Here is a 23849-nt window from a genome sequence, read left to right as displayed (position 1 = left end):
TAAAGTTATAAATTACCTAACAATGCTATCACAATTTGAATTTAATTGAATTTATTATGCCATCTTTAAGACTCTTTAAATATAAAAATATTAAATATGTTGGATTTCAGGGGGGTACAAATACTGGCTTTATGGCCCAAATAATCACCATGCATGCACTCTCTCATCAGTAATGATACATTTTCATTTGAAAAAAAAATTAAAAGAACAATTCTGCCTCAAAAGTTAGAAAAAATTTCTAAGTACAATTCCCACCTGATAAATTTGAACAAAATCTTTTAAGTCCAATTTCCTCCTAACAAACTTGAACAAATATACTAAGTCCAGCATTCCGTCTATGATATTTCTTTTACTAAAGAAATCCTGTTAACTCAACAGGAAAGTAGTAAATATTTCGCCTAAGGTCTTTGATACTTCAGGCGGATTTTTTTCAATATTTCATGTCCGCCTTAATTCCGTCTATAAGTCTTAATTTTTAGGTGGATTCCGCCTGGGTTCCTGCTATTTTTAAGCGGAATCCTCCTAATATTCTCATACGGGATGGTTTCAGGACATTTCCATCAATTTCCACAATTTTACATTTGTAATTTTTGTTGTTTCTTGAATCAATTGCGTGTAATAAAAATTCATTTTTTAATTAAATTAGCTATGGTGGTTGAATGTTTGCATTAGTAAATGTTAATTTTAAACACTTGACAGCCTCTTTCTGTTTTATTACCCCTATTTTCTCTGAACTTCCGATGTCAAGCTATGTATTACTGATCTTTCTATACTACAGCCGGCAGGTAATCAGGTGGCCTACCAGACAAGTCTGCCAGTAAGTGAGGTGAAATATATTGTTCCAGACGACCTTTATTTTGTGTTGAGGCTTTAAACTGGACAATAATTTTGTAAATACACATTTAAGTTTTTGTATTGTTAGTTGCTGTCTTTTTGGTAAATTACTTAACCTCACGTACAATCTTAATCTAGAACATAACTTAAAAGCAAAATACATATTAAAAGAATACCTTTTTCATGTCATTTGCATCCAAAACATTTTGTCCTTCATTTACATATCTTTTAATCTCAGCCTTGATATGAGACGCTTTCCTGTCACAGGCTCCTTTTCTATCCTGGGCTTCTGAGAAATTATAGGATGATAATATAGGTCCCAGATTGGCATATATCATTGCTAGTGTGAGTGTGCTTTTATTACACCCAGCATTGTCTGACCAAAAGCTAACATCTTTGATTTCTGGCTTGAGAGTTGATAAATCAGAAACAATATCACACAAAATTGATGCTGTGGTAAATGCATCCTGAGCAACTGGACTTGGGAAGAGATGAACATATGTCATTGCTTGAAGACCACTTTCACCATTAATCAAGCATACAGCAATGTGCCAATTGACCCCACGTTTACCAAACCAGTCTGTTTGTCCCTCTCTGAATTTTCGAGACAGAAATTTCATTGCCCAATCTAACATGACAATTGCTTTGGATCCATCAAGCAAAGAAATGACATGATTTTTAGCACGTAGTTGATTTTTTGATCGGACAATGTGTTTTTTCCATTCCACAATATTGTCAATTGCATTGGAAGTTTTGAACAATATTTCATCATACAAATCTTCAATATTTTCAGTTTCCAGTATTTGAACCCTTCTCCTTATTTCATCTAGCAAATCTGACAGCTGCAAACATTTAGGACAACCACTTAAATGTTGATGATCACAGCATTCATTTCTAAAATGAAGATCTTTGTCATTCAGGGAGAAGGTCATGCAATGGTCTTTGATATCAGTCTTCTCTTCAAGGTGTATCTAATGAAAATAAAACATTTGGTAATTTTAAATCTGCTATTTGGAATCCTAATATTTTCATGCATACTTGGATGATAATCACTTTTTTAATTCTTTTTTTTTAATCGAATATCCTTTATCCTTTATCCTTCATTTTCTATGTTCAATGGACCATTAAATTAGGTAACCAGATACTCCGCAGGGCACAGCTGTATACGACCGCAGAGTTTGAACCCTGAATGGTTGGGGCAAGTATGGACACAACATTCAAGCTTGATTCAACTCTAAATTTGGATTGTGATTAAATAGTTGACACAGTATAGGTTTCGGACACAGAATGAATGTGGTCTAATGAACTTAAAATATTTTTTTTGCCTTTGAGCAATTCACTATGCTGTTGAATATTAATCCTCTCAAAAAAATGTTTGAAGAAATTTTCTTTTAATTATGAAAATTCTCAATTCTCAATTCAAATTTCTAATGAAGTTTGCAACAATAACTACTCATTTAAATACATCATAAAATATTAAAATGTAACAAAACATGCTTGTTATCACTGAATGGTAAAGATTATTTTAATTTATCAGTTGGTAGTGAAAGTGAATATACATTGTATATTGTATAAAACAATGATTTAAGTTGATTCAGCTACTATTCTGGACAAAGAAAGATAACTCCAATCAATTGAAAATTTCTTGCTATTGCACAATACTGTGCAATTGAAGATTTCTTGCTAGTGTGCAATACTGTGCAATTGAAAATTTCTTGCTATTGCACAATACTTAATATAATAATTTTGGATCCTGATTTGAACCAACTTGAAAACTGGGCACATAATCAAAAATCGAAGTACATGTTTAGATTCAGCATATCAAAAAAGCCCAAGAAATAAAATTTTGTTAAAATCAAACTTAGTTTAATTTTGGACTCTGTAGACCAATTTGAAAACGGGACAAAAAATAAAGAATCTTCATACACAGTTAGATTTGGCATATCAAAGAACCCCAATTATTCAATTTTTGATGAAATCAAACAAAGTTTAACTTTGGACCCCAATTTGGACCAACTTGATAACTGGGCCAATAATAAAAAATCTAAGTACATTTTTAGATTCAGCATATCAAAGAACCCCAAGGATTAAATTTTTGTTAAAATCAAACTAAGTTTAATTTTGGACCCTTTGGACCTTAATGTAGACCAATTTGAAAGCGGGATCAAAAATTAAGAATCTACATACAGTTAGATTCAGCATATCAAAGAACCCCAATGATTTAATTTTTGATGAAATCAAACAAAGTTAAATTTTGGACCCTTTGGGCCCCTTATTCCTAAACTGTTGGGACCAAAACTCCCGAAATCAAACCCAACTTTCCTTTAGTGGTCATAAACCTTGTGTTTAAATTTCATAGATTTCTATTTACTTATACTAAAGTTATGGTGCGAAAACCAAGAATAATGCTTACTTGGGCCCCTTTTTGGCCCCTAATTCCTAAACTGTTCAGACCTCAACTCCCAACCTTCCTTTTGTGGTTAAAACCTTGTGTCAAAATTTCATAGATTTCTATTTACTTAAACTAAAGTTATAGTGCGAAAACCAAGAAAATGCTTATTTGGGCCCTTTTTGGCCCCTGGCCTTAATTCCTAAAATGTTGGGACCAAAACTCCCAAAATCAATCCCAACCTTCCTTTTGTGGTCATACACCTTGTGTTAAAATTTCATAGATTTCTATTCACTTTTACTAAAGTAAGAGTGTGAAAACTAAAAGTATTTGGGCGACGACGACGACACAGACGACGACGTCAACGTGATACCAATATACGACCAAAAAATTGAATTGCGGTCGTATAAAAACTCTTAATTTTGCATTTAAAGTAGAAATATTATATCTCAGGGAACATGTGTACTAAGTTTCAAGTTGATTTTACTTCAATTTCAATAAAAAACAATATTGACCTAAAACTTTAACTTGAAGTGGGACAGACAGACAGATGTATGAAAGGCAGACAGACTGTAAAACATAATGCCCCTAGATGGGTCATACCAATCATATGAAATTATTTCTAGTATCAAATAATATCAGAGGTTAGTTTTATACACTATTTTAGATTAAGCACACCTGTGGTCAATTAGATGGTTGAAAATTAAAGTTAGTTTTCTGGGCAATTTCAGTTCATGTTCCTGGTATTTTTTCATGAATTCCTAAATTATCGTATTTTTTTTAAGCAGGTGAATTGTAATTTAAAGACCAGACATCAAGTGAAGATTGAACCAAATGTGGCAATAAAAGCGAAAAAAAGCTTCATGTTATGTAGTTAAGTACAAAAAATTCTGCAAAAATTTAAACATTTTATTTTTATTACAAATTTTATTTATTACTTTATTAATTGGCACTCTATCATATGGTACAAAAATCAACCAAAAAAATCAATTCATTTTGGCCCAAGATGACTTTTAAAATGTATATATGTCATTGAAAAAAGCTCCAAATTATCTCTCTTTTGTGCAAACATGCCATTTTTTTAAATTAAAATTGAAATATCTTTTTTAACTCATTGGTTACCTATATTTTTATTATTTTTCAAGCGATTCCTTTCATTTAGTTCTTTTTTTATTTCGATATTACCACTATTTCTCCTATTTTTTATTTTTTTTATCAACCGAAAAAAAGTACCTTCACAAAAAATGTATGCTTATTTCAAAGGCAGAATGCATTGTCTTATTTTTTTTTATCTTATTTATCTATTTGGTATATAATAAAGTTCATTTATAGAAAAATATAGCGAAATCCTCCTGAATCTCAAAAGAGACAAGACAAAAGATGTGTTACCTTAAAATCATGCTTCAAGTACTGCTTGCATTCAGAGAGATCTTTGGTCATTTGGTCCATTTCTTCTTTACATAGGCGAAGCTGAGTTATAACCCAAAGTAAGTCCTCAAAATTTCTACCACCCTCTACCACAAAATAGTCTAAACCTTCCATGGATTTCTGTACTGAAGCTGGACAGACTTGCATTATTCTGTACAAAGTACTGTGACCTGTAAAACATTATATATTTACAAATAAGTAAAATTAAATGTTACCTGTGAAGTGAACAAACCAGAACCAGGTACATGAATCTAATAAAAAGAACATATATTTATCAAAAACTAGTAAAACACTGTCCTTTATGTCCTTTTTTCATGACAGACTTATTCCTAACTTGTCAAATAAATACAAACCTAGATACCTATAAGCAATACAGTCATCTAAACTTGTTTAAATATTATTCAAATGATAAAGTTTATGATGCAAACACAAGGAGGTGATTTTGACCTACATTAAACTCATCATTGACTTTGCTAAATGTGTATGTAGATGTATCTTTGCAGTTAGGTGGTGGGTCATGTGGGAAAATTCATTTCTGCTTTTTTAACATTAAATCAAACAAAACATATTTCTACAAAATGACACAAAATTTGTATTCTTACTTAATCTAAGTTTTGAAATAATTCTTAGACAATCTTTTGAATTGTATCGAAAATCATTATTTAGTGCCAAAAACAAAAGTAATCACTTATATGCTTATCTTATATTGCTTGTAACTGATAAACAACTACCTAGTTTTTCAATGTCGTTTTCTTCACAATACTAATCATACTGCCTCACAATAGCTGCTGGGGCTATACAGCGTATCACATTTGGAGTTGGTATAACTTTTCCTGATGACAGTTTCATCTTCTTTTCTCCAAATGGCATGTCTTTTATTACTTCAGAGGAGGTTATAAAATCTACAAAGCTTTCAATTCTCTCAGGCTCAACTGTTTGACGATACTTTGAATCAAAAGGTACTGGACAACCCACTCCATATTTCAGACCATGTCTTTTTGCTATTTTGTAGCGGTAATAGGATACACTTGGAATGAGTTTTTTAATAAAGTTATACGATTTATTTGTGGCAATGACAGAAAGTAATTGTCTCTGTGAAGTCCATGTATTAGAATTCTCATACGCCTGTTTAATAGCTTCTTCCAGATCTTCATCAACCACGGTTTCTATTGAAAATAAGTTTTCATAAAGCTCCTGTTCTTCTCCTGGGCAAATAGTATTAAGTACAGCAGAAATACATGCTTTTGCTTTAGATATATATCGTCGTCTTGTGCGTTCACCAGCATTAGACAATGAAACACGCATTCTTTGAACAGGACTTAAATTTACAGTATTTAGGAAAGCATTTAAAGATGTCAGTGGATTATTATTTTCTTCATGGTCATTTTGGTTGTTTGTTTCCTGGGAAAAATTCTCTGGATTGAATAAACTACCTTGAGATTGTTGTGTGTTAGCTTCTGACGTCTCTGTATCTGATAACAATGTTTCAGTCTGAAAAAGAAATGTACATGAATTCAAATTAAAATCCAAAAATAAAAAACTTGTTTCTGAAAATTTGTTCCTTAAAAAAAACTAGAGGCTCTAAAGAGCCTGTGTCGCTCACCTTGGTCTATGTGAATATTAAAGGAAGCAGATGGATTCATGACAAAATTGTGTTTTGGTGATGGTGATGTGTTTGTACATCTTACTTTACTGAACATTCTTGCTGCTTAAAATTATCTCTATCTATAATGAACTTGGCCCATTAGTTTCAGTGGAAAATGTTAGTAAAAATTTACAAATTTTATGAAAATTGTTAAAAATTGACTAAAAAGAACAATAACTCCTAAGGGGGTTAATTGACCATTTCGGTCATGTTGACTTATTTGTAAATCTTACTTTGCTGAACATTATTGTTGTTTACAGTTTATCTCTATCAATAATAATATTCAAGATAATGACCAAAAACAGCAAAATTTCCTTAAAACTAACAATTCAGGGTCAGCAACCCAACAACGGGTTGTCCGATTCATCTAAAAATTTCAGAGCAGATAAATGTTGACCTGATAAACAATTTTACCCCATGTCAGATTTGCTCTAAATGCTTTGGGTTTTGAGTTATAAGCCAAAAACTGCATTTTACTCCATGTTCTATTTTTAGCCATGGTGGCCATCTTGGATGGTTGGCCGGGTCACCGGACACATTTTCAAACTAGATACCCCAATGATGATTGTGGCCAAGTTTGGTTTAATTTGGCCCAGTAGTGTCAGAGGAGAAGATTTTTGTAAAAGTTAACGACGACGACGACGGACGACAGACGCCAAGTGATGAGAAAAGCTCACTTGGCCTTTTAATCAAACTTTTTACCCAATATTTGACATTGAGAATTCATTCTAAGTAGCTATTTATGCCTCCATAAAAAATTGGTTGAAATTTAACTAAAATTTCAGTTTTTACCATTTTTTTTCTTCATATTTGCCATCTTCAATCACAATGAAATGGCTAATACATTGTATATTCATATTTGTTTTTCCATGCATTATATATTATTTTATATTTCATGCTTACAAATAAATGCAAGTTACATATTATGCAATCAGAAACTCAGAAACTTATCTTACTTTCCTTTATCCTTCATCATTATAAGAATTGTGACAACTTTAAAATTGATCAGGTGTCTTTTTCAGACCACCACTTCTTGGTATGTTGCAAAAATACTTTTTTGGTTCAATAATTTTTTACCTATTTTATTAAATAAACAACAGAAACATCTTAAAATTGAATTAAAAGATTAACCAATCAAAACATTTGGTGTCCTAAAGTCAAAGTGATTTAAATAAAAAAAATTAAGAATTAAAATCAAGGGCAGATAATTATTGTGAATTTGATATGACAATTTGTGTGTTGAAAATAAAGCCTGTGACCACTTCTTTTAATTGATTTTTCAGGAGTATTTATGAAAACCAATTCTCTCATTGAATTATAACCAATTCTGTTGTTTAATGATCATGACCCATATCAAATATTAAACACAGTGATTACATTTATGCTAATTTTAATGAAGAAAAAACAATGTTCATGACCACTAGTTTAATATTTGAATTTGAAAGTCCAATGATTTTATAGGATATTAGTGTTACGATGATCATTTTGAATTTCAAAACTTAAACAAGCATTGTTTGAAAACTGATTATTAAAGTGAAAAGTCCAAGGACCATAACTCTGCTCAAAAAGATAAGACTAGAACAAAATTTGAACTTGATCTGTAAGACTGTAATATGTCATGATAAAACTAAAATCATCAGACCAGAACAAAATTTGAACTTGCTCTGTAACTTGTCATAAAAAAACAATTATACCAAATATCAAAAAAAAATCTTCAAGTATTCATCAGGCGGGGAATAAAACATGTTCTGATAGAAGTGTACATTTTGTTTTCTACTTACTTCTTCTGTTGTTTCTTTTGATGACAATCCTCCACTTTTCCTTCCATTATCTAGGTCAAATTCAACAGCTGGTTCAGTACACTGAAAAACAAATTTTACAAATAAGATGTTTTAAATTAATTATAAATTTTCACTTTTTGTTTACCTACTAAAATTTATACTGCACTCGTTCTATTTGAGCAGTCAAAATGAGTTGAATGTATATTTTGCAGAGCGTCCCATATATTCTTCAAACTTTGTATGTCAAGTCAATTATACACTATCATTGTCTACATATATATAGGCATTTAAGTTTAACAATTCATAATGTGTCCTTGTATTTTCTGTGCTTGAAACACAAACCAACAAAGTTATAAATACATTGAATATAGTACAAAATAAATCAGTCCAATTAAATTTAGGATGCTAAATGATTTATTGTAAATAAGACAAGTGTGGACACAGATGAGTGTGGATAGTATGTTTGGATGTTTGACAGTGTTTTATGATAAATGTAGTTCTATGATTTTCCTATATGTGTTATTAACTGTGTTGCACGATGACAACCAACCGGAGCATTAGGAGTATTGTTTATTTTATATTTAGTTTAGTTTTTATGTTCAAGACAGGCATGGAAGAGACACTAATTGCATTAGTTACCAAATGATTATGATAGAATATGTTCCACATCTTTTTTTTTTGGATACATTTTATAGCTAGAAGAGCAACACATAATAGGTTCAATTTTTCGTGATTTTTTTAAATTGGGAGATGATATCTGAGAACATGATATAAGGTGCCTGTAATTCAGTGGTTGTCGTTTGTTTATGTGTTACATATTCGTTTTTTCTTTATTTTTTGTACATAAATAAGCCTGTTATTTTTCTCCTTTGAATTGTTTCACATTGTCATTTCAAGACCTTTTATAGCTGACTATGCTGCATTAGCTTTGCTCATTGTTGAAGGTTGTGCGGCGACCTGTAATTGTTAATTTCTATGTCATTTTGGTCTGTTGTGGAGAATTGTCTCATTGGCAATCATATCACATCTTTTTTTATATGTATTTGCTAACTATTTGTATGGTTCTATTTATATATACTGAGTGCCAATGAAAACGCAACACTTGGTTTTTCAAAAATAAAATTTATATTAGAAATCGTAATCTTTCAAAATGAATTATTCTTGAAAATTAACAATTCTAACAATAGATCGATATCAAACAAAAATGTTTCATTGTCATCTTTCGGGCGCAATAGATAAACGAAACATCCAATGTCGAATCATCAAATCACAGTCCTAACATAAAATGTTACAACCCCGTTGTGCAGCGCAATCTCGACAGCGCCGTGGAATTGATCATCCGGGACGTTTAATGTAATCTCGAGGAATGTTATTCCACTTGTCCTGTAAAGCAAACTCAAGCTGACTTTATGATATTGGTGGTGGTTTTCATCGTCTAAACCATGTCAAATCTGATGCAAAATTTGCTCTATCAGACCTAAATCTGGCGAAACGCACGACTTTTGGCCAAGGCGGGTGTCAAATGTCCATGTAACCACCACTGACGATTTTAGGTACATAATGAATGATTTTTGGTCTACAGAATTCGATGTTTACACCAGACGGCCGTTTAAATGTCGGCTGTGGTCCTCTTTAACCGTTGAATTTCTGCGCAATTGGTGCTTTACTGAAATTGCTCCATAGGATCTACCGTGACCACCATTGAACTCACGTGACCTTTGGACATCCATCAGAGTCGATATCGGATATGTTTAAGACCAAATGTATCGGTTTTGCTGAGCGTTTCTTGCTTTTTGAACCCCGGGATGTGGCTTATCATTAACTGATCCATTTTTGTTGAATTTGTGGATGATTTGGGTTATTGTATGCTGTGAAAGGCTTCATTGGATCATGCCCGAAACTGCATGTCACTGGTTGTCAGAAAGTCCTGGCATTTACTCAGATGTTTATTGCAGTTTCCTTACAATAAGGGCGGGAAAATTCATGACATTAGCCAAGCTTTAAATGACAAAATCGTGAAAATGGTGCGTATGTTGAAAAGCGGTGAACTCGGTTTATGTCCGTTCAAAATAACCCTTACTTCGCATTTGTTCCAAAAATCACCCAACCGTAAAGTTGTCGACAATTGTCTTTAAAGTCATTTTCAACCAATTTTACAAAGTTCTAATATAAAATAAATAAAAATTATCAGACTTTTTTGAAAAACAAAAGTGTTGCGTTTTCATTGGCACTCAGTATATCTTTGTGGTGGCTTGTCAGTATCATTAGTAAAACACTTTAAAATGTTGAATTGATCCTCAGATTAGAAGACATTTATTGGTTTTCAGTAATGACAATGCCTAACATGATGCTTGGGCCTGATGAGCTAGAAAGTAAGCTTCTGTGCTGTTTTCTATCAATTCTTTGATAATATCTCCTTCAAAGCTGGTGAAAGCAAAACAAATTTGGTCAATGGACAAATAATGTTTGGTTCAAACAAACAAAAAATGCTTTTATCTCCCTGTTACTTACATTGTACATAGAAATGATAATACTTGGAGACATCCTTGTACATGAGAGTTGTCTGTAAAATCTTTATTTCACAAAGAATGAATTGCATAACAATGAACCGAGCTCAAAGCAAAGCACTTTAATAATACACTTTGACAGAGAGCTCAATCCAGTGATATACTTTGTACTACAGGTCCTTCATGAACACCCATCAACCAGAACCATATCTCAATAACATGCCATTCTACATGGTTGGATCAGAAGTCCTGAAAAAGACATGATTTTTTTTTATCGTATTTAAAGTATATATGCATAGGTTAAAACTTTCACAAATTTGTGGTATAATCATTCAGTGTCTGGCAACTATCAATCGCTTCATGCACAAACTGATATAGGTTGAGCATGAGTGCCCCTCTGTTGGAAATAAAAACATACCTCCACCTAATTTTAGTCAACTGATGAAGAAACATTCAAAACTATAAAATGTTATCTAAGACTTGTCAGTGTCTATATATATATATATAGCTATTCACCATCGCCACTAAATCAGTGATATATGTACACAAAAATACATGTAAGACTAAAATTAAAGTACATATATAAGACTAAAACTGACATTCGGTCTTTACCTTCATTCCCCAAGTCCTGTTCAAATCTGATTCATGATAAAATAAAAATTACAACCAATGAAATCAAAGGTGAATTAAGAGCCCCCCCCCCCCCCCCCCTTGTCTGGAAAAAAAATGGTTGATTATTTAGAGAACCACTGGAGCATGATCAGAGTGGGCCCCCACTTATGAAAATTTCTGGATTTGCCACTGGAAATATCCCTCTAATAGACTAGCGTTTAAATCCCAGTTTTCTAATATGGTAGCTAGGTGGAACCTAAAACTAAAAAATTTGAAAAAAATATTTTAAATATATTTCAAATGCATGTACATGTGATAATATAAATTCTCCAAATTTCACTGTATTTTCCCTTTTGATGTTTTTCAACTACAGCCAGTTTGGTGTGGGTTGATGTTTGATTGTTGTACATGTTATATATCGACATGAGATTTGTTTATATACATAATACTTATTTCCCTAAATTCAAATAAAATAGATGTGAGAAATTAAAGGAAACCATATGCAAATATTAAAAAAATAATTTGCATTTGTTCTGTTGATTGATAGTGGTACACATATGAAGAAATGGTGAAATCACTTATATATAGTTCTGATCAAAAGTTTCATGATAGACATGCATGGTAAATAAGTAGTAGGTTGTTTGAAGTTTGCAGCATATTCAACTTTGAAAATCTTTTTCAGGTCTACAATCCATATAAAAATCTGTATATATGTGGTATAATTTCCAATGAGACAGCTTTCCAGAGGTTAAAATAACAAAGTAATTATAGACAACCATACAGCCTTAAAAAGTGAGGAAAAAAAACAGTCTAGACATGTTAAGTAAGCAACAATTAAATTAAGAAAAGTAATGGCCTGATTTGCAACTTATAAACAACTGGTTTGGAACCCTCCCCCCAAAAAAATCAAAGAGCAGATTGCTCTGAGGGATACGATTGCCGTTGTTTCGTTGACACATGTACATGTATACATGTAGCTGGATAATATTATTTTCAAAACTAATTCAACTGCACATGTAAAATAGTTACAAAATAGCCAATCCCGGATAAAAGTGTATGAACAATGCAATTAGGCCTATTGCGTTTTATTTTTGTACTATCAATTCCAAGTTTACTTTCCACAGCAGTCACTGAGACTCTGACAGAGTGAGAGAAGGTATTTCACTTCGTATCTTATCACCTATTTTCCTACGTTAATTCTAGGAGGAACCCAATTCCTAACTCTTTAAATATTTAATTTCCTTTTGGTCAGTGATCATGACTCTTTTCCGTACACATTTATCGGTTTAAATTGCGATCGTTTTTAATATAATACACTTTATTGACAGAACGAGCTAATACTCAATGTATTGTTTTGATTCAGAATTCACGGAAGTTACTTCCGGAAGGGAGACAACTCGAAACAATAATATGGAAGACTCCATTTCGCCTGAAGGGGTGTTCTACGATGTGGACTATATTTATTTTAATTCAAATGATGCATATGATTTAAAATTATGCAACAATAATAACCTTCAATAGCAGACATACATAGAAAAGATCCCATGAGTTAAAAATTAATTGAGTGGGGAATCCAGAGCAACCATTCAATCGAAAACCCCTCGAAGTCAAGAAAACTATACCCATGCGCATAATTTCCAAAAAAAACCTGGAGCAAGAACGTATATTAAATGTTTATTAAACGACCTAGATAGTTCTCTATTTCTTTATGGAAGTACAATCTCAAAAGGTACCTTCATAAAGGTAAAATATAAGAAAAACTCCACTTCAGTTCTTATATGACAGAAATAGATTTATCGGAATTCAGAGAACTCTCGCATTTTATCAAAACTGGGAATTCCCTCTAACATGTTTCTAAATTTATAAAAACACTAAATATAAATACTGCTCAATTCTGATTTTCCTTGTTGTTAAAAACACGCATATAAGTCAAGGGAATTATCAAAAATGAAGATTATGAAAAGAACATTATAGGAAAGTTGTTAAAGTTCAATCCCTTTGTTTGTTTTTACCTTTTAAAGCAAGACAATCATAAGAATCTGAGATGTTCCTTAATGTTTAGAATAAAACGATTGACGTGAGGGCAATGCTCTGAGCCACCAGTATAAGTCTACAGATTGCTTGAAAGCAATCGTATCCCAAAAATTGTTCCAATGAAGATAAAGGCAAGCCTGGAGGGGATTCATTACATTTGGAACAACTTTTCTAAAGGATGGATACATATAAAAATTAAAATATGTAATAAAATTGCCAATAAGACAACTACCCACAAATGTTCAAATGACAAAGCAATTATAGGCAACCATACAGCCTTCAAAAATGAGGGAAACTGTCCCAACATGAAAAGTATGCATTAATACAATTGAGAAGAGTAATGGCCTGATTCACAATTCCACTAATAAACAGGTCGGGAACATCTACCCTTCAAATAAACCAGATGCTCCACAGGGCGCAGCTTGATACTACAGCAGAGGCCGAACCCTGAACAGTTGGGGCAAGTATGGACACAACATTAAAGCCTGATACAGCTCTGAATTTGGATTGTGATCAAATAGTCAAAACAGAATAGGTTTCTGACACAGAATGAATGTAGTCTAAGAACTTAAAACATTTAATATTAAATTGGACTTTTACCTATTGTGGTCCTTTATCCAAAAATCTTAATACATGGTTTGAGGCACTTGTCGCAAAAAAAAATCCTATATATAGACTTAGGGGTCGACCATTTGATTTTCTGGGGGAGGGGGCAGCAGGATTTGTTTTTGATCAGTTATTTATTTTTGTAATCTAAGAGGACAAATTATTCATTTTCTGCACTAGTGAAGCAAGATTTTTCATTTTCATTAAAGCAAGGGACTGATTATTCATTTTCACAACTGTATTTATGATATTCGAAAAACATACAATTTTTAAATGATTAGTTTATTATAAACAACATATTTGTGTTTCCTTTAAATTTTTATTTTGACATTATTTTTTTTTGCGTACCGAATGCTATAAATTTTTATTTTGACATTTTTTTTTGCATGCTGAATGCTATAAATTTTATTTTGATATTTTTTTGCATGCTGAATTGATATGCACGCAGTTGCATGTTGGCATATAGGTAGCTACGCGCCTCAATACAATTTAATTAAATATATTAAATAACTGGGTATTCTCCCCCTTTATAAGTAGAGACAATCCATAACCTCAGAAATATTAATCTTAAATTTATATAAATGAAAAGTAAGCTTCCATAAATAAAATTCAACAATGTTTCTTAAAATTGGTAAAAGTGGTATAGTCATACCCCAACATGTTGACCATAGATAGACAAACAATTCACTTGCATTCGATTCGCATTTGAACTATGTGTTTGTTAATGTAAACCGTTTCAAATGTGAATTAAACTAATTCAAATTAGTTAATGTCAATGCAATCCAATTCAAATTAGGTGTGAACTCAGTATGATTGTCAGGTAGTTTCAAACTGAAAGATACTTTTAAGGGAAGGGAAAGAAACGGATAAAACCATGCAGGGGCAGATCCAGCCATTTAAAAAAGGGGGGGGGTTCCTAACCAAGGACAAAGGGGGGGTTCCAACTACATGTCCCCATTCAAATGCATTGATCGTCCCAAAAAAAGGGGGGTTCCAACCCCCCTAACCCCCCCCTGGATCCGTGCCTGCCATGTGCACTGTGTATCATCGCCACCGGAAATTGGGTACTAACGAAGCGGAGAGAAATAGAAAAAAAAGTAAACAAGTTAAGAATTCATCCAATTTAAAGCATTTCCACTCATTTGATGAGGGTGCCGCTTAAGAAATGATTTTCTGATATATAATTCTTTAAATTATTAAGCCGATAAGTACAAAATTAATACAAGATTTTGTGTAATACTCCAAAACCTGCCACTTAGTACCGGAAAATTTCGAGGTCGATCGTCCTCTGTCGCTCCATTCTCAAGATATTGAACTGTTTTTCATTATTTTTCTAGACACATTTTTAGATTATTATAGTGTGGCATTATATTTACTGAAATTTGTTGTCAAAAACATGTTTTTTAAAGAATATGGACAAAAACATTGTTTGTTTGTTGTACGGCGAATTGCAGGACGTTGTACGGCGAATTGCAAAATAACAACTTTTGTGTGTACGGCGTCTTGCAATATATCATATTTTTAAAAGGAAATTAATCACTGTTTAGATAAAATCAAGTGACGATATTTTGTTGATATCAAAGCTTTACAGGCTTATAAATATACAAAATGTCTAACTTATCAAATATTATTAAATACATGCCGTTAATTCAGTTCAGAAGGCCTCTGTTGCGTACCGCTTTTCGATTTTGTACAAAAAGGTTTTTTCAACCATATTATCCTAAATACATTTATATATTGTTATACTGCTAGCGACTGTTGTCTTTTTGTTTTAGTGTAAATTCAATAAAATAAACCGTCCATTCATCGTTTGTTGGTGCTAGCTTTAAAAAAAACAGTGGAGATGTGGTATGATAGCAAATAAGATAACTATCCATCAGGATAAAATAAAGTATATGCTATCGTACGGCCTTCAACAACGAAAACTCCTACGAAAACTCGTACCTTATATAGCTGAGACTACTATAACAGTTATAGTAGTCTCAGCTTGTAGTCTCAGCTTGTAGTCGGCTATAAAAAGCACTGACAGAAAAATGTGGAAGGACTCAACAAGAAAACTAACGGCCTTACTTATATACAGTGTAACACTGAAACAATTTATGAAAACAACAAATAAGATAGAGATGAAGCAACGAAAATCACCGAACCACAGGATCGAAAATTCGGACAGACAAAATTAAGAAAATACTTTGTTTTCATCGAAAGTAAGGAGAAAAAAATCGTGAATTGCATTTCGAATTAATTTTCTTGTCTGTTTCTTTTTGAAAATATATAATTTGTATACATCTTAAATGCTGTGAAGCAAATGGTATTTCTATCTAAATGCATTTTATCTAATGCATAATTAGATGGGGGGGGGGGGTCCGTTAACATGTTAACAACACCTCGATTTTGGCAAAAACTGTTAACAACAAATTTTAAATGCTGATAAGAGTTAACAGCAACTTTAATTTACTTTTTCCAAACGAACTCAAAAGCAATGAAAAGGGGAAGTGCATATATTTTCAATGTATACAAAAGTTTGAAAACCACTGTACAAAGTCGCAGAAATGCCAAGCTCCATAAGGAATCTTATATAAAGCTGACTAATTTTCAGAAGACACACGCAAGTACCATATTTTTTTTATTGACACATGGACAGACAATTGAACGGATGGAAAAACAGACGGAGTGATTGGCTCCAAGAAAAAGGACTATGTCATGAATAATCGAAAATGCTTCAAAAAGCAAAAGGGAGGCTTCTTCTGGTTATGTATATTGTTGAGTAAATGTTTTATGTCAATCAGTCGTAGCAACTTGGGTTATCGTCATGACGTAGGAAAGTAAAACACACAGAATGAGTGAATACTATAGGGCGGGGCTCTTATAAATTATGGTTACATATCAGTCAGGGTTTTTCATACGACTCATTGCTTACATGATTTTATTAAAAGGAATTACATCTCCAAGTCCTAATTAAGAACTGTGAGCTGAAATAAAAATCTCCATCTTTACATTTCTGAAGTCTTAGACTAGCAATTTGACATCAATTTGAGAACCAAGTCCTCATTTTTCGGCCTCTTCTACCAGGCCACACTGTTCAGTTATTTTACGAATTGCAAATTGAAAAGGTACTTTATTTTTCACAATTCCGTCTAGGTACTCTGGGTCAATATAACTTATCAAACATTTCATATACATCTCAATTATTTTCATCATAGGACTGACCAGGGTTTCAGCTGGATAAGAAGTGGCCTTTCCTTTTAACGTTTTGGATACATTACAAATAGAAGCCAGATATAACTACATTGGTTAGACGTATAAAGAGGGGCATGAGATATCCCTAAACATGTTTAACACTGCCGCATTTGTTGCACCTGCATGTCCGTAACCTTTGCTACATTTGTATATAGTCTTGTATTTATTTCATTTTTTAAATTTTGGTTCATTTATATGTTTCAAGAACAAACATTGAACTTCTACCCCCTTTTTGTAGTTAAATGATTGCTCACTTAGGAGACAGCTTCAGGTATATCAATACACAAGTACAAGTTTAGTTTCGCATTATAGCCATGGTGAATTTTCTAAATATGAAAGTTTTTGTACAATTGAATTGATTTTGGATATTTGGATAATAGTATATCCTTCCTAGTGGGTTTATATGAACATTTAGATTGTTTTTAGCATGTTTTATAAGCCATTTTTCAGTTTGAACGTCCATACGTTCCTATCCGTACCGCCATAGATCTAGAAATTTTGTATTGTTTTTCAACAAAGATTTGACGCTCGATCTTTTCAATTCAATTTTATGGAAAAAACAGCAGAAATGCATATGATTTTTTTTTTTAACTTTTGATAGATATATGTCTATGGTTTCAGGAAAGGTATCACTCTTATTGATTGAAATTTTCCTTCGGACCAAATTTTTGAGATCTTTGTGACATGTTCAACCCCCTATTTTGCAATATTTGGTATCAAATAAATGCTGGTTGTTGCCATGGTTACACAAAAAAAAAGATTATATTTCACCATTATTACTATTGGAAATCAAATTTATGGACGATTCTCTTTCCATAAATATACACATGCATAACTCAAATAGTAAGCCTTATTTATTAGGAAGGAAGGGAAAGAGGGTGTTTAAAAATTATGAGTGTTAATTCTAAGTTTTTTGTCCTATCTGTGAATTAACACCACACCCTAGTGCATAATTTTCTCGTTGCGTTGGGTTGTTTCTTCTATATATGATTTGGTCGGGCTTCTGTTTATCTGACATTTTCCTCATTTCCATTCTCAATTTTATCAAGGATTTACTATACTCAAATATTTTTTAAAGATATGTACAGTTACATATATGCTGTTTGTCACTCCTTTGTGAAAGCAACAGAGATGGACAGCAAATTTTAATGTGATTCTTGTAAATAACAGTTAACAAATAAACAGTTAACAACATTGCAAATTTTAACAAAACAGATTACATACAGTGGGTTAAAAACAGTTAACAGTTTTTAAAATTTATCAGTGAAATAACAATTTAAAACAAATTAAAACCTTGAAAAGGACAAAAACAGTTGAACATAAAAGGGTACCCCACCCCCCTTAAATATTTGAACTTAATACTTCATTTTCTTTGAAAGGACGGTAAATAACTATTCTATAATTAGCAAGTTGCCATACAGTTGAAAACAAGTTGCCATACAGTAAATTTGTCAACACGAGCAAGTTGCCGTACACTAGACTTTATTTCTTATGGTCTATATTCTTTAAAATACATCTTTTTGACAACAAATTTCAGTAAATATGATGCCACACTATAATAATCTAAAAACGTGTTTGGAAAAATAATGAAAAACAGTTCAATATCTTCAGAATGGGGCGACAGAGGACGATCGACCTCGAAATTTTCCGGTACTAAGTGGCAAGTTTTGGAGTATTACACAAAATCTTGTATTAATTTTGTACTTATCGGCTTAATAATTTAAAGAATTATATATCAGAAAATCAATTCTTAAGCGGCATCCTCATCAAATGAGTAGAAATGCTTTAAATTGGATGAATTCTTAACTTGTTTACTTTTTTTTCTATTTCTCTCCGCTTCGTTAGTACCCAATTTCCGGTGGCGATGATACACAGTGTGTGTGTTACAAACACTGTTTATTCAAGTCAGAATCCTGGATCTTAATAGTACTTTCATAATGTCAAATAAAAACATGAATATGATAGTTACATACAATGCTACATGGATTTAATACGTATTAAATGACATTTATTTTAGTGATTGGTAATTAGGAAAAATCTGAAATTCAGGCGTAAATTGAGACAAACAATATCACTGAATGCAGTTTCTAGTCAAGTGACCAGCAAACATGGAAATCTACCTTTTGAATGAAAGGAGAACTCTTACATTGAAAATGAATGATGTAAATCTAGATTCTAATATTAATAGCCGAAGGGAGCTCACATTCACAACAGTTAAAGCATTGCTGAATTAGTGAACAAAGCATTTTTCTCATTAACTTGAAAATCCACCTATTATAATGGAAAAAACCTGAATTTTATAAATTATAAAATTCCTGATAAAAAGCGGTGCCGAGCATGCATGTAATATGCTTGAAACATATTCAAAGAATAAAGTTTTATAACTTCCTAATGTCATTTCCAAAATTTATCAAAACCTAAATCTTACTGTGGATTCCTATATTTTTCGTGGATGTCAATTCTCCTGGATTGTTGAAAACTTGCATATTCATGGATATTTGAATTTGTGGTTTTAACAATCCAGACAGACAAATAGCAATAAGGTGTTTAGGAAAACATGACCTAAAACCTCCTTCATATAAGACAAAAATACATGGGAACTCATACTGAATGGTCAAATGTGTTCAATATGAAAATTGCAGTTAAGATGGTAAAATCACAAATCAGTCGTTACTGTAAATGGACTATGACTTTTGAGCAAATTTAAAGGGAAATGACAGGGAAGGGGAGCAAATGCCCTTTTATTTGGTATGCAGGTTTCAAAAATAGAGGGAGAATAAGAGGGAAAGATGAGTCATCTTTTTAGACTTCAGTTAAACTGAGACTACTATAATGTGTTATAGTAGTCTCAGAGTTAAATAATGACTTATGAAGTTATGTAGACTTACCTTCTATAAGTTCTAATTTAAAAAAAAAAAAAAAACCACAATACTCAGAACTATGTCTAATTCACTTTGACTACTGATATGCAAACCTAAAAACAGAAAAATATATCATAAAATAGTGATTGAAAGATTCATAACACTTTGAAAGGATAATTCAGACACGTGTTACACGGGGAGCATGTTTGTTTACAAATAATAATGTCACGTGATCGCGCAGACCTCACATGTTGCATCGCCCTTACAATCCACTAATACATAACCCATTATCATGCAAACATGCAACGTGAATGTGATTGGTTATCAAATAATACAGAAATAATGCATGTACAGTTTATGAAGAAATTAGTTCATCAAACAGATCGATTTTCACTTTTGACACGAATAGGTCGGGTTGACATTTTTGTCATCGGGGATAATATTGAGATAAATGGGATAAAACTGACCGTCAAAAAGGTCTAGAGAAATACATCAGTAGAACCTTAACATTAATAAGTAATACTTACCAAAATTTCTCTAATTAATAAACTATATAACTGAAATTTCACAAAGATAACGGTAAATAATTATGATGGTGGTGGTGATGCTGGTTAAATTGGCGCGAAATAATATTCTTACTCCTATTGCTTTACGTAAAAAAAAATGTATAGAATTGAATTTGACTAAAGTTGAGCTTAAAAAAAACGTGAATATACAAAAGCCTGTTAATATATTAATGATAAAGTGTGTATAAATTTCCGTAAACGAATTTACCCGTATACTTCACTAAGAATTACATTTGAGCGCAAGGAGATCTTTTGTGAATCGGTTTATATAACCCCGGTTGAACTCAGGGTCGTATTAACGGAATTTTTTGCGTTGCTTTTAAATCATTGAGGCCATCTATTTTTATTACGGGTTTCCACATCTTTAAAACGGAAATATAGAAAAAATGGAATGTTGTTAGCAGAATCAAAACAGAAATGATGAACACTGCAACATTTTCAGCAAAACATGAATAGGATGGAGGATCTGTGTATTCACATTATTTGTAAAACTCTCCTTATTCCTGTGAAGCGTGTGCTTTACATCGAGGCTTTCTATGCTTATCATCGACGCCACAGTACTTCAACCAATCAGACAACGTTTATTTGGGGCATTCGACCTATTTTAACTTAGATTTTGTAATTTTTTAATCGAAATTATAGAAAAATGGAATGTTGTTTGTACATATAAAATAGAAAAAGATGAATACTATTAGCTAAAGCAAGTTTGGATGGGGTTCTGTGTATTTACATTGTTTGTACAACTCTCCTTACTGATGCCATATTTTGGAATTTCCGTGACCTAAATGGTTCGCGAAAATTAATATTTTTATATATAGTATAGTAATAACAAAAGACATAGTTATCAGTACATATTCAATCGGAATAGTTGAATTTTCTTTTTCAATGTCTTAGTACACTCAATTTAGTTCCACATGAACTTTCATGCACTCTCAAAAATTACAAAGTTTCAATTTTGGAAAAAAGTTAAAAAGGAAAAGTGAAGAAAATCTAAGCCAACCAAGTAATCTTTGATAGAACGGTTTCAAAAATAATTAATGTCAGAATAACATGAATGATGATGCCATTGCAATATGACATCCTTATTTTTGTGCAATGTCTGAAATCTAAAAGGAGTTACAGCTGATTTTCTAATGCTTGCAAAGTAAAACTTTGGTTGGCTTGCTTGCTTTGTTTGTATAATTGTTTATACAAGCTTTGTTAATAAGATTGACATCTTTAAACAATGTATATATAGGCATAGTTTAACCTGTATATATTATATTTGAATTTAATTGTGTGTTATCCTAATATGATTGTACAATATACAAAAAAAGCAAGCAAACTTACCAAAGTTTTGCTCTACATGTACATGCATTAGGAAATTAGCTATAAGGTAGCTCAATATTCAGTTTAAGTGAATTGTTTTATTTAACCTCAATAAACTTTAGAAATATATATATATATTAAATTTACATCTTCTATCTGTATTTCATCTGTAATATCTGTATGCTGTGATGGTAACAGTTTTTTTCTGCAACTTCTGCATATAGCTGTAAGGTAAAAAGTAAACAAATTAGTCATTTTCTTCTACAATATATTTGAGCTATCGGAAAATATAAAATCTATCTATAATTGGGTTTTAAAGGTCTAGAACAAAAGCTTTAACTGTAAAATGTTTTTTTTTATTCCAACCACAGCAGAGATTAACCCTATGCAGACAGAGTAAATTGTGTGAACATTTGAACCATATATATATAAAAAAATGTATATATAATTAAACAAATGGAATAACCTTATTGTTTAATTGAATCAAATGCTTGTCTGCCTTTTTTTTCTTTTGAATATTATTTAACTGTATACTATGTTTTCTTTCCCTAAGTCCTGATACTGATAAATTGAAGAAGGTATATTTTAGCAGATGTTGAGTATAAAAAAAGGAAAATATCCCTGTCCCATTATATACATGTACATGTCCCAAATTAGAGCAGCTGAATTAGAGTCCTATCATTTGATATTTATTAGAGGGAAGCAATAAGTCTTAAATAAAATAATATTTTATAAAATTGATAATGGAAATGAGCTGTATCATGTGTATTGTGAATTCTGAATGAGGGTGTTTACAGAATATAAAATAAATGTAGAAAAATATGAATTAATAGACCTTAAAAAAAGAATAGAGAATAATGACTGAGGTCCTAAAATTTAAAGAATGGATAAAAATGGGAAAAAAGTATAATAATAAGTGAAAAATGTCCTTAAAATTATATAATACAGAAATGAAGGACCCCCCCCCCCCATTGATAAAACTGTACCCTCCAGCTAGCTCTGGAACCATACATGTAACTCTTATGTCATAATAATTTTTTACCATACTATTAGTGAAACATAGATCTATGGATTTTATCTATTTGAAAACATTTGTAATTGCGACAGGGGCGGATCCAGACATTTTGAAAAGGGGGTCCCCAACCCTGACAAAGGGGGGTTCCAACTATATGTCCCCATTCAAATGCATTAATCAGTTAAAAAAAGGGGGGTTCTAACCCCCGGACCCCCCCCCCCCCCCCACCCCCAGGATCCGCCAATGTGCGACCATGGTCTAGGAACAAGGACATGTATAAGAGCTAAGGATTTTGCTGCTTTTGCAGCTATCCTCCTGAATGTTTGGTTTTTGATTGATGCATTTATTCTAAGAAAGATTTCTGTAGGTTAAAGTATCACACACATATCATGAAACTTTTTCATTTTATTATCAGTATTACATATTTTTACGTACCTGTTCCAACCGGTAAAACATCCAGTATTTCTATAAATGATGGGAACATGTTCCACCCCAATTTTTCTGTCTGCAGAAATGGCCGTTCTTTTGCTCCTACTTTGTTTCTTGTGTGCATTTATTGATTCTGGAACCTCACGAGATTGTTTTCTACTTCTGTTTGCTGATATTTGGTGAATCAAATTTAAATGGTTTTGACAAATGTTAGTTTTATCAATATCATGATGACTGACATGAGGATTGGAGTCACAATGTAAACGCCCTAGGTCTGCAAAAAGTTGTGTTTTAGTCTGTTGATTGAAACTGTTCAAATTTAATGGGGTATCCGGATCACAATTGATTGATGTAAATTTCCTAAAGAAAGTACATTCACTCATAATGGTTAAAATATGTTTTAGTTGTTGACAAAGTAAGTGTGTCTGCCATTTGTGTAGATCTTCTCTCTCTTATTACTGAAGAGCTCCAAAAAGGGGACATAACTCACTACAGTAAGTTCAGGAGCTTTAGTCTGTACTTTATTACTGTAGACACATATCAAAGGAGATAAGCAATTCTAATTGGTTTTAAATTGTTTAACAAAATAAAACTGAA

General features: G+C 32.1%; 1 protein-coding gene and 1 long non-coding RNA gene across 2 annotated transcripts in view; one reads left to right on the top strand and one right to left on the bottom strand.

Moving 5' to 3' along the window:
- Positions 1-23849, top strand: part of LOC143054702 (uncharacterized) — a 107171-nt gene that overhangs the window by 38214 nt on the left and 45108 nt on the right. The gene's annotated exons all lie outside the window — the stretch shown is intronic.
- LOC143053552 (uncharacterized) lies at positions 1016-22028 on the bottom strand. Its single transcript, XM_076226354.1, has 5 exons — positions 21956-22028; positions 8078-8158; positions 5383-6142; positions 4613-4821; positions 1016-1805 (listed from the first exon to the last, which is right to left on the bottom strand). The coding sequence occupies exon 3, from the start codon at positions 5954-5956 to the stop codon at positions 5414-5416; it is 543 nt and encodes a 180-aa protein (XP_076082469.1). The 5' UTR covers positions 5957-6142; positions 8078-8158; positions 21956-22028; the 3' UTR covers positions 1016-1805; positions 4613-4821; positions 5383-5413.

Source organism: Mytilus galloprovincialis, chromosome 12 (assembly GCF_965363235.1).
Source record: "Mytilus galloprovincialis chromosome 12, xbMytGall1.hap1.1, whole genome shotgun sequence".
Classification (NCBI taxonomy): Eukaryota; Metazoa; Mollusca; class Bivalvia; order Mytilida; family Mytilidae; genus Mytilus; species Mytilus galloprovincialis.
The sequence above is the reverse complement of the archived record's forward strand: the minus strand, read 5'-3'. Positions and strand labels throughout refer to the sequence as shown.